At 39.3% G+C, this 12,897-nt stretch overlaps 2 protein-coding genes across 2 annotated transcripts in view; both read right to left on the minus strand.

The window, feature by feature from the left end:
* Positions 1–12,897, minus strand: part of LOC113515727 (hemocytin) — a 68,623-nt gene that overhangs the window by 55,445 nt on the left and 281 nt on the right. The window contains exons 2-7 of the mRNA XM_052901498.1: positions 11,406–11,657; positions 10,066–10,112; positions 8,307–8,466; positions 7,676–7,899; positions 7,026–7,217; positions 6,521–6,561 (exon numbers count right to left, since the gene is read on the minus strand). Of these exons, the coding sequence (XP_052757458.1) occupies positions 6,521–6,561; positions 7,026–7,217; positions 7,676–7,899; positions 8,307–8,466; positions 10,066–10,112; positions 11,406–11,657 (916 nt within the window). The remainder of the gene's footprint in view (positions 1–6,520; positions 6,562–7,025; positions 7,218–7,675; positions 7,900–8,306; positions 8,467–10,065; positions 10,113–11,405; positions 11,658–12,897) is intronic.
* LOC128202181 (uncharacterized) lies at positions 132–6,213 on the minus strand. The gene is given in 1 exon segment (XM_052901503.1): positions 132–6,213. A coding segment is annotated over 1 exon segment (5,292 nt). The 5' UTR covers positions 5,845–6,213; the 3' UTR covers positions 132–552.

The raw sequence follows: 12,897 nt of genomic DNA on the forward strand, positions 1-12,897 counted from the left end.
ATATATATCTAAAGCCTGTCGTCCTAAACTCATCAGTTTGGGGGGAAAGGGATTGTTAGTAATGGAGACTGAGAATCCCATTGCTAACAATATACCCAACCAGGTCGACCTCCTCGCGGTTCCCCCTGGAAACTATTATGGTTAATCCCTGATGAAGTCATCATGATGGGCTAACTGGCCTGTTTTCATTCTCATCTATCACCCTTCACTGGTGCTCCGCCAGCGTATCCCGTTAGCGCAGGTGGGATTACCATACCATTTTCACCATTAAAAAAAAACTCATCAGTCTTATTTATAAGGTACTGAAAGGTCGATGGACCGCTTTTTAGGTCAAAGGGTCCGAATTTGTCGTCAAAATGTATTAAAATTAAAAGGCAAATTAGTCATCAAAATTATGTCCGTCTTCTTATCGGTCTTTTTTCTAAGTCCTTTTGTTTTGTCCCAAGCTGTCAGTTTTAATTGTAGAATGTCTTAGCGGCCAGCGATAAAACCGGTCAAAGAGGCCGCAACATCCCCACCTCCAGTATTGGAAGCCAATACTCCAGGCAAGGCCTAGGCGCGGACGTCCAATCTGGTCAGCTTTGTCACTGGTCGCTTATAGAGTCCGGTCGAAGTCAGCACGTCAGCTACTCGAACCCTGCCGTCCTTCCCAGGATACACTGCCGTCACTCGTCCTTTGGGCCACTGGTTTCGTGGGAGTTGATCGTCAGTTACAATTACAACGTCATCAGTCATTAACGGTCGTGTTTCTTGACGAAACCATTTGTCTCGTCTTGTCAAAGTTGGTAGGTACTCTTTTACCTAACGTTTCCAGGTAAGGTCGGCCAGTCGCTGGGAGTGACGCCAGGATCGTCGAAGTAAGTCATCGTCGTCAAAGATACCCAAAGGATGGTCAATGTCATTTGTCTTCGTCATCAAAAAGTCATTCGGAGTTAAAGGTAAGTCGTCGTCCTTGTCAATAGGTACATACGTTAGTGGTCTACTATTTACAAAATGTTCTGTCTCCGCTAGCAGTGTTGACAGAACTTGATCACTCGGCGCTGTTTCTTTTAGAGTGACACGGAGAGCAGTCTTAACAGAGCGCACCATTCGCTCCCAACAACCTCCCATATGAGGGGCGTTAGGGGCGATAAAGTGCCAGTCAATACCCCTTGTACTTCCGAACCGAGTTAGTTCGTCTTTGTCCAAGGACGCCACGGACAATTTCAGCTCACGGTCGGCTCCTTTAAAGGTGGTGGCATTGTCACTCCATATTTGTCTTGGGCAACCACGACGAGCAATGAAACGTCGGATGGCCATGATAGCGCTGCTTGTCGATAAATCATGTGTCACCTCAATATGGATAGCTCGAACCGTAAGACAGGTGAAAAGAGCTCCATATCTCTTCTCTCGATGACGACCTACCTTGACCAGCATTGGGCCGAAATAGTCCAGACCCGTATACTGGAAAGCGCGTCCACCAGGAGTCAGCCTTATATCGGGTAATGGTCCCATCAGAGGTGGGTCAGGTTTTGCTCTCCTTATTTTACATAACTGACAGTCATTCCAAATAAACTTGACAGCGTTCCTTCCACCAATTATCCAAAAACGTTGTCGAAGATTATTAAATACCAGTTCCCGTCCACTATGGGCTGCATCTTGATGGTACTGGTGCATGATGAGACGCGTAAATTTGTCTTTTGGATGCAAAATGATTGGGTGTCGAGTGTCATTGCCAACATTCGCATCGCGAATCCTCCCACCAACGCGGAGAATGTCGTCTCCATCCAGAAATGGCGTCAATTGGCGTAGGGAACTCTCTTTGTCCACTTGTCCACATTTTTTAATATTTTTAATATCGTCAGAAAACATTCTTCTTTGACTATCCTTAATAAGCGCCTTCTCTGCTTCTTTAACTTCGTCCGCTGTCAATTCACCTCGTTTTCTGTTATCTTTGTGAGTCCAGTTACATACAGCGCGGTAGAACCACGCGGTACTTCTTATTAGCCTCCAAAACTTTGAGAATCGGCTGACGTCAGGCAGATTAACGGACATTTCAGTTAAAACTAAGATGGTTTTCACCTCAACGTCGTCAGGATCAACAACGAATTCAGTCTCTTCTGACGGCCAGAATTCCTTGGATCCCCGGAGAAACTGTGGTCCATATAACCATCTCGTATTATCCTCGGTAACTGTCTCTCTAGTTGCATCGTCTGCTGCATTTAGGCCTGACGGTACCCACCTCCAGTGATTAACGTCGGTTAACTCGGAGATCTCGCTGACACGATGGGCGACGAAAGGCTTAAAACGACCGCTGTCAGAACGAAGCCAGCTCAGAACAGTCATAGAGTCAGACCAAAGTGTTATGCTTGCATCAAAGTGTTGCTTCAAAGTGTGAGCTAGTCTAGCACCCAGCAAGGCAGCCTGTAACTCGAGACGAGGTATGCTCATTACTTTGAGTGGTGCGACGTGAGCACGTGCCAAGACGAAAGCTACATGCCAACTACCATCTGACATCTTGACGCGTAGATATGCAACGCTCGCATAAGCCTTACTGCTTGCATCGCAAAAAATGTGAAGTTCTAAGTCAGCTTGTTTGTCACACATGTCAGTAAAAAGCCAACGAGGAAGTCTAAAGTCGCTGACCTTTTGTAATTCCAACAACCATAACTGCCATTCCTTGAAACTAGTCGATTCGATTTCATCGTCCCAGCTGATTTTGGATTTCCAGATATTTTGCAGGAGAATTCGCCCCTTCACTGTCACATATAAGAGGAAACCCAAAGGATCAAAAATGGACATCGTCAATCTTAATATGTCACGCTTGGTTGGTTTCTTCACCCCTGACTTAATGTCCTCGCTCACCTTAGGAAGCTTCAATAGAAAGATAAACTCATCGGAATCCTGGTTCCAGCGCACTCCAAGCACACGTTCTACCTGATCATCCTTGGAGTCAGAGAGGATCTTCAGGATACACGGGGATAGCTTGTCTGAAGGTAAGTGTTCCAATAGTGTATGAGAATTAGAGACAAAATTCCTTATATTGAAGCCACCTGCAGCATGTATACGTATTACATCATCCACTACGCGTACCAAGTCATCCTCATCGTCAAAAGAGTGGATGTAGTCGTCGACGTAATGGTGGTCTATAATAGCTTTGACAGCTTCTGGGTGAGTCGCCTCATATCTACGAGCATTCAAATTTTTTACATATTGAGCTGATGATGGTGAACAGACAGCTCCAAAAGTCATGACATTCATGACATAAACGTCATTATTCCAGAGAAGTCTTTGGGCGTGTCGGTCATCTTCCCTAATAAGTACTCTATGAAACATCTCTTGGATGTCACCAATTACACAATATTTGCCTAGACGGAACCCTAATAATACAGCAGGCAAAGATGTTAAAAAATCAGGTCCACACAATAAGAAGTCATTGAGTGACTTACCGTCAGACTTAGCTGCACAGTCAAGTACAATTCGCAACTTATTAGGCTTATTAGGATTAAAAACGGCAAAGTGAGGAAGATACCATGTCTTATTGGTCTGGATCGAGGCCTCTTCAGGAGTTAATTTTGAGATGTATCCTTTATCAACATTCTCCTGGATCTTCTCCTCATACTTGACAGCAAGCTCAGGATACCTACGAAATTTTCTCTGGATACCTATAAGTCTACTCTTCGCCTGTGGGTAGCTATTCGGGAGCTGAACGTCATCAGACCTCCAGAGTAGGCCGGTCTCCCATCGTCCTTGAGGCAAGAGTTTCGTGGTCTGTTTCATAATCTTCAGCGCCAGCTGATCCTCTCGAGAACGAGGAAAGTCACCTGTCTGCTTCACGCCGAAAGACTCTGTGGAAAAAGATCTCTTAACGAGGTCGTGTAATTCGTCACAAGAGCATAGATGTAATATAGTTCTGTCATTCGCTATACTACGAAGTCCTATGTTCCCATGTACAACATAACCCAAGTCCGTCTTAGATATTATAGGTCCGTTCTTATGTCCTTGTATTATTTGTCTAGTAATAATTAAGTCAATATTATCTTGTCCAATTAATAACTCAATCTTTCTAGGTCGTATGTCATAGTCTGTCACATAGTCAGTCACATAAGGAAATTTATTTACAATATTTTTATATGAAATACTATCTACTACAATATTCAAATTATTTATAGAACGAACATTATTTACACTATACACATTTTTTTCATTCAAACCGCGAATATTAAATGACACTATTTTCGAGTCCGTCTCTGTGGTTGACATTCCGGACACACCACGCATGTGCAGATTTGTCGTCGGACCAGTAATGCCAGCCTTCTCGAGTAGAGCAGCATCAACCAGGCTCACAGATGCGCCTTCATCAAGGAGAGCGAAGGTAGTGACGTCACCTTTTGTACCTGATACAACTACTGGCACGACCTTCAGTAGTACATGCGAGCTTCGACTGTCGTTGTTCACTGTCGTTTCGGCATGATTGACGGATATTAATCTATCATCAGTCTCGTCGCGTGGAGCAGCATGAAGCAAGGTGTGATGAGCACGGATACATTCAGGAACAGAACATTTAATTTTTCTCTTACAAGCTTTTAGTTGGTGTCGTGCAGATAGACAAGAGAAACATAACTTTTTGTCAGTTACCAACTTCCAGCGGTCGTCTATCGTCATCCGTTTGAAATCATCACAATCACTTAGTCGATGATTACCGTTGCAGAGCACACATGTAGGTGATGATGATGAAACTGTAGCCACCACCGGTCTCCATGGTCTATGGTCAGGCTTGGTCGGCGGCTTCGCAACAGTATTATTTACAGTCCTTATAGGCAGCGGAGCAATATAAGTGGCGGCGTTAGCTACGGTCATGAGCCACTCAGATACATGACATAAAGTAACAATATTTACATTTTTATTCGATATATACATACTCCATTGATATTTCAATAGTGACGGCAGTTTACTTATTATTTCTCGAATTAAAGTGGGATTAGTCAGATGTCCAACCTCTTCTGTCATTTTCATCGTAGCTACAACATTTTGAATTGCAGTCGCATATTCTATTAAATGATTGACGTCGTCATGACGGACGTCACGCATGAACCTTATTTTGTTTAACATGACTTCTATGATTAATTCAGGTCTACCAAATCGCAACTTCAATGTGTCTATTATTAGTTTCAGGTTTGTAGCACTCACCAACAGCGCAGATACAGCGTCACGCGCACGGCCCTTCAGGCAGCACGCTAGTCGTGCGATGTTTTCATCGTCACTATAACCACACAGCTGTGTTGTCGATATATACTGCCTATAGAACAACGGCCACTCATCAGGCTCACCGCTATACAAGGGCAGCTCCTTTGCGCTTGTTTGCCTGGCTAGGAGTTTAGACATGTTCGTGTTGTCATTCTCTAGTCTGCGTGTAGGAATGTGTGGTGGTACAGGCATCATTTCAGGCTGTGTCTGTGTATCAGTATTGATAGCCGTCGAGATAGCGTGAGGCATACTAATATTATTTTGATACGCCATACCTGAGGTTGTAGGCAGACGTAGGGACACGCGCGACTGTGTCCTATTGAGCATGAGGAGGTTGTCTTCATCTTCAAGCGCTTGTGCTGATAATGCAAGTTTTTCTTCGATGAGTCTGGTTTGTATCAACGCGCGCTCTTCCGCGGCTTGCAATTGTAGTTGTAGGAGTCGTTGTCTTCTTACTACAGTCGTGGTGGACGTACTAGAGTGCGAACGGGCGGATGGCGTGGGTGAGGGCTGGCGGCTACCGCGGACGGACTGTCGGTCATGTTCACCCTGGTCAGCAGTAGCAAGCAGCGTCGTCGGAATTGTCGTCATCTTCGCTTGTCTTCGTGTCTGCACCATAGGTTGGTTGTAATCCGGCTCGAAGGACCACTTGAAAGGTCGATGGACCGCTTTTTAGGTCAAAGGGTCCGAATTTGTCGTCAAAATGTATTAAAATTAAAAGGCAAATTAGTCATCAAAATTATGTCCGTCTTCTTATCGGTCTTTTTTCTAAGTCCTTTTGTTTTGTCCCAAGCTGTCAGTTTTAATTGTAGAATGTCTTAGCGGCCAGCGATAAAACCGGTCAAAGAGGCCGCAACAGGTACTTTCTTCTAAATTTTGGAAATCGTTAAACTTTACATATTCATCACTATCATCATCATATCAGCCTTTAACTGTTTACTGCTGAACATAAGGCAAGCGCAGTTAGGCTTTAGAGATGTTTTAGGAGGGACCCTGCTGCCCAACACTCGCCCTCCCTTAATAGACTCTTACGACACCCACGGGGAAGGAAGGGGTGGCCTATTCTATTTATTTATTTAATACAAAAATCCACAACTTTTAAAAAATAACTTATATGCTAAGTCTCTTATAAATACAGCCAATAACGGATATTAATTATATAAACGAAAATTATAATTCTACTGCAAGGTAGGCAAGTTAGAATGGGTGTATGTAAGTAATGTAAGTGTTAGTGTTCTATGCCGGGACCACACGGCTACATAATCATATTTAATAATTAATTATTGTAACTCACCACATTCTCGTAATTGCTTGGATGTATTACAATAACATCATCTGCAACAATTATATAAATATTATTGAAACGATTGTACGTGTATTATTTAAGTTATAAAATACCTGTATCTATTTCTTCAAAATTATTTTTTTGTTCTGTTACAACCCTAGCCTGTAGACATATTAATGCTGACTAGCAATATAATTTATTTCCATTTAAATCAGAAGTTTTATACCTATATAAACTTATACAAACTCTAAATTAGTCAGTCGTCATTTACCTAGCCAAATTACTGCCCAGCTACAGACCTGGTTTCTGTCCGGCAGTCTGGACAGTAAAATTAACTAGTTGGATTTATTATCCAGGCTCAATAAACCACTGAACTAAGGGTCTCGCGCGTCTCTAGTCAAGTGGATCTTTAAATAAGTATTTTTTTATTGAATAAGTGCCCTACAATAACAGTTCTTTTTTTTCCTTAATAGCAGTTTTATATCAATTATCTCAGTAAAATTTTTATACTTACTAAAGACACAGTGAGGTATTGGTTGCGGTTCGAACACTCCAGTGCTGTAGAGGCAAGTGTAACGTGCCGCTGGTGGAGTGCTAAATGAAGAGCCACTGGGGCAATTGAGCTTGCAAGAGTACGTGTCGTCATCACCGAAACAAGAGTATCCGCCATTGAAGACAAGTTTACGCATGTCGCAGGCACTTGCAGCTAGGGAGCAATAAGTATTTACATTTACAGAAGTTGTTTGATGCAGATAAGTAATTAATATTTCTTTTTGAACAAAACAGCGACTTCAACCTTGTAAAAAAATTTTATAAGAGTAAGCCTTATCGATTACAATTAGTTTAGAATTTGAGACATAAACTGCAGTAAATTTATTTGCAACAGCAACAGTTCAAGTAAAATCAACAAACAAATCGGATCAAAAAGATGTTTAAAAACAAGCTTTTCAAATGCAATCCACCAAACCACCAAATTGTGGCATCGACCATTTTGAAAATATTCAGTGTTGTATACTGTATTGTCAGCAAAATTAAAAGTATTCACACAAAATTTAAAAATCTTTAAAAGAGACTGATTCTAATATAGCTTGCAAGATGTAACTTAAACAAACTAACAAAAAGAAATCTTAAATGAAAAGCATGTGAATATGGTATACTACTAACAATATTGGCACTGAGGACCCCTGTATCCATCAGGGCATTGGCAGGTGTTGATGGAGAGACAGATGCCTCCATTCTGACACGCCGGATTGCACTCCGGCTCACAGTCCGGAATGGTGGAGAAGTCAGCGCGGGTGGGTCTCCATTCTCCCTCCAAACAACGCATGTTGGCTACTGTGGTGCCGTCGATGAACTTGTGTCCGGGCAAACACTGCACTGTGCAGAAGCTATTAAAGAAAGCAACGTGTCAAGGGATGTGATGTAAGTATCTGTTACCATTTGATAATATTCTTTATTCTTCATTACAATGTCGTCAAGAAGCGAAATAATCTAAAGATCGACTTACTTTTTGACAACTTTGATGGTAAATACATTAAGTCTTAAAAATAAGGAAGGCATAAAAAGAAAGAAATTAAGTTTAGAAATACTTAGTTTCGTTGTTAACTCTATATTAATTATATGTTCTAGATATTTCTTGTCAGATTTCTGATACTCGTAGCACAGAAAATTCTAGAATAAATTAGATTGTAAATCGTGAATTTTGGTGGAGTAGACAAATTTAATGACCATCTAAAATTCATCTAACGTTTAGAAAAAAAGACATTCTATATTTGATATTTAAAAAGTAACGTACTCTGGCGAACAACTTCTGTTAGAATTCATTGGCAACGGCGGGTATACGAGACATGGTTTCTTCTCGAACTCGCAGAATCGGCCGTGGAAGTTAGCGGGGCAGTGGCAGGTGTTAGTGTCCACACATATTCCATTGTTTTTACAATCCGGCTCGCATTTTGCTGTTAAAATAAACGTATTGTTATAAAAATGGTATTGTGTACTAGATGTCTACAAACACCTATTAAAAAAACCAGTTTCCATGTACATTCTTGTGTGACACAAGCACACACACACACATCACTGTCACACAAGCAGACGAATGGTTTGCATCATTACAACTTATCTATCGATGTTAAAAATAGTTCTATATATTATTACTGGTATATTATAACACAAAATAGTTTTTCGTAAGCTTGTCTGTCAAGGCCTTTAATTCTAATTGAAAATTCTCTGCTATCCATTCTTCACTTAAAGAATTCCCCTCCTATTAATAAGGTTATAATGATGGCCGTGACCTATAATCATTATAGCTAGTCATGATAGATTTATCTATGGCATTGACATTATTTAGGTCATAGGGTCGTCACACATAGTGAGGGTACAGTCATATATATCTACTCTTATGTACGTAAATGCAGATTGTCATCCTGTTTAGGAGTTATACCAGTTTCCGGTTTATCGACAGATAGCTGCTCATCCCACGCTCTCTGATAATCGTATACGTACCTAATATCTAATTTAGGTCTTGTTATTTTAGGAATTATAAATAGTTTTATCTGTATACAAATTTTGTAACGAATTTAGCATGCAGAACTACAAATATAAATTCGATTATGCATTCGAATCTCTTTTAGCCGTGTAGTCCTGGCATTGAATAGGCTACACCCTCCTTTCCTGTAGGTATCTTAAGAGGCGACTAAGGAAGGATGAGGGATGGACATGAGCGTCCCTCTTGAAACATCTCTAAAGCCTAACTGCGATTGCCAACCTGCCTGCTAAGCGTGGCACCTACTGGAAAAACCTCCCAAGGGGGAGGCTTGTGTTTAGCAGTAAAAGGCTGATATGATGATTCGAAACTCTTTGGAATTGAGAAGATGGGAATATTTGTAAAGTCATATTTTATTTATTTATTTATATATTACAAGATACAATATTATGTTAAATACAGAACAAAACATTAATTTTACGGCTTTACTGTGCACCGCTATCGTGAACATTTTTATAAATAAAAATACACGACACTATTTTTTATATAGAATGGCAAACAAGCTGACGGCCCATCTGATGGAAAGTGGTAACCGTCGCCTATAGACATGAGCAGTACCATGGACATTACAGAGTATACTATTTCGTCCATGATACCCCCCATGCGTTGCCATTCCTGAGGACTCAGGTGTTATTCCTCTGTACCATATTAGCATTTTATATCAATCAAAAATATGACTATAATACAAATAAAACCATTGAGTTATGGATAATGTATAATCGTTCTCTTTTTTAATGGGTGATAATGGAATGGTTACCCCGCCTGTGCTGTCGGTATACACTAGCGAGGTACCAGTGATGGATGATAAATGAGAATGAAGTAGGTCAGTTAGCCCATCGTGACGAATTCAACAAGAATTGTTCACGATGGTTTCCAGGGGGAACCACGTGGAGGTCGACCTAATAGGGCATATTGCTAGCAATGGGGCTGTCAAACTCCATTGCTAACAATCCCTTTCCCCCTGTATAATACATGAAATTAGGATCTAATACATAAAAGATTTAACACTTACCAGTATAAGGTTGATTGGCATTTCCATGAAATTCTTGATAACTAGGTCTGAAATTAATACAAGCATATTAGTTTATAATCTTGGTGCATTTTCATTAAATTTACTATTGAGAATGAAAGATTTTATATTTGTCTGACAAGGTTTTCCATGGAGACTACATACAACATGGGCGCCTTCAAAAAAGATGTACTAAGTAATAAGTTTTATTTACTGTTTACTATTAGATGGGCCGTATGCTTTTTTGCCAGCGTTATATTACCATTGTATCGTTTTTTTTATGGTTGATAATGGAATGGTAAACCCGCCCGTGCCATCGGTATACACTGGCGGAGCACCAGTGAGGGATGATTGGTAAGGATGAAAAGGCAGGTCAGTTAGCCCATCGTGACGAATTCAACGATAAATTAGTCAAGATGGTTTCCAGGGGGAATCGCGTAGAGGTCAACCTGATAAGGTATATTGATAGTGATGGGAACTAATCTCCCCATTACTAACAATCCCTTTCCCCTACCATTGTATCGTTAGGTATCTACAAAGGAACCAAAGTGACCGAAACAGCCTGAAAGATAAGCAAGCTGATGTGGCAATCGGCTGGTCACATAGCTCGAAGAGTCAGACCAATGGGGAAGAAAGGTTCTTGAATAACACTATAAACGTTATAAAATATACAATGCCACATATGATCTGATCGTTTATCAAATGCTCTGTAAAAAAAATCATCGAATCCTCTCTAGAGGTGTTTTTTTTTTTATACTGGCAAGACAATTAAGGTACGGTCCTGAGCCACCTGCATGACTGACTGACTAACTTCCTGCAATGCGTATTATAATAATAATAAAGTATTTTGTATCGATTAAATATTAATAATAATATTTATTTAATTAGACTACATAAGGCCCATTTTGTTAGTTATAAATTGACTTAACCTATGTTAGTAAATGAGCGGTCATAACGCTCTTACATTGATAACCTGTCCCACCCAATATTTTAGGATGTTTTAGGATAATGCATATTTTACGCTAAAGGAAGCTCTGTGCAAAAATTTTATTTTCCTATAAACACCTATTATGACCGTGTTTCTACTTCTAGATTACGATCTATATAAAAGAAGGAATGTAATTTAAATATAGGGGATTATCGGGTCTCATTACGATTAAGATACCCAGGTTAGATTGATCTTCGTGTGATTTTCTCTGCAAACCATTGTATTAGGTAATTCCTGGATAATTCACAATGAGTTGCAAGACCTGGCCACGCTAGCATATACTGATAGGTATATTCTAGTGGGGTTAGCATTTCATTTTTATTCCATAAAAAAAATATAACATGCAGCTACTTACGCTCGTCCAGAATTAGAGTACCAAGTTCTTCTCTCTCCATATGATTTAGTGCCGGAATAACCTGATTTGGTACCAGTGTATCCTGTCTTGGTACCGCCATAACTAGTCTTAGTACCGGAATACCCGGTTTTGGTACCCCTGTAAGCAGTCTTAGCCCCGCTGAAGCTGTTCGATCTAGTATAGCCCGTTTTTGTGAACTTTTGATTTTTCAGATACGACGGCACATACGCTGGGGCTTGGACATCGGATTGCCTAGAAATTTATTATTATTAAATACTACTCTAAATTGGTCCTTTTAGGTAGGTACATTAAAGGACCTTTTATACTGGGTCAGGTCAAAATTATTAATGGTACTTTAAAACTAAGAATGGATCCATACTATAGGCATTGGCTTATTTGTGATTAAGTGTATTTATAAATTGGGGTTGACCACTTAAAAGCGCATATGTACTCTCAGACATGTTTTTGTGAAACTTCGCTGGCATTCTAGGGTGGACACGACCCACCCATCTCTCCCTCCTGCTTAATACGTAAGGCTGTAGGAATTTCATGAAAAAAAAAATGTCGAGTCTCTCATAATAACTCCATACGATAGTCTCCAAATATTTTGTAATATTTTATCGATGATTCTTTCATAAAAATGTTTAGTTTCTATGGAAGAACACTAATACGCACTCTCAAATAAGTGCGAATTATTAACGTTTTCATTCTATATACTACGAAATAGTTTCAAAAATATTTAGTATTTAATCACGTTTATATTATCGAATTTTAATGAAATTTGATACACGAAACGTAGTTTTAATTAAAACTATAGGTAATATAGTTAATAATAATCAAGGTTATTATTATAAAAAAAATTGTTGATAGTCATGAAATTTTTTCCTAATTTAAACAATAAAGATAGTTTAAAATATTTTTAAAATAACAACTAAGGACAGTAAATTAATTTTAAAAGGACTGAATGATATAAGTACCTACCTAAGTCACCTAATGTGTGACAAGTCTCCTACAAATAATGTATATAAATTAAAGGATATGTTCGAAGTTCAAAGATTGTATTCAATGCATTTCGATTATTGCAGGAAATTAACATTGTTGTAATAGTTTCGTTTCCTAATAGTCTTTGCAACGATCACTATGCAACAGAAAAAAAAAATTTTTCAATTTAAATAAACAAATAAGTTTTAAATTAGCTCAGAAATATGAACTAAAGAAATTAACACGTATAAAAACTTTAGAGAAATAAACATGAAAAGAACATTTGAATGAAGAACATTATTTTTTTTATAAAAAATAGTTATTTTTAAAACCTGCCAGTGCTATTCCGTAAACAAAATCTATACTTAATAACAGCCACATTAGTAGATATATAGATTAAGAATAATAACTGCTATCCTACTTACCGCAAATAGAATATATTTATTAAAAAAAATTAGATACCTTGCGTTTTAAGAATCAGTATTTTGATAGGCGCTTGGTTTTTGGCTCT

The sequence above is a fragment of the Galleria mellonella genome, unplaced genomic scaffold, assembly GCF_026898425.1.
Source record: "Galleria mellonella isolate WM207_F2 unplaced genomic scaffold, CSIRO_AGI_GalMel_v1 utg78, whole genome shotgun sequence".
NCBI classification, from domain to species: domain Eukaryota; kingdom Metazoa; phylum Arthropoda; class Insecta; order Lepidoptera; family Pyralidae; genus Galleria; species Galleria mellonella.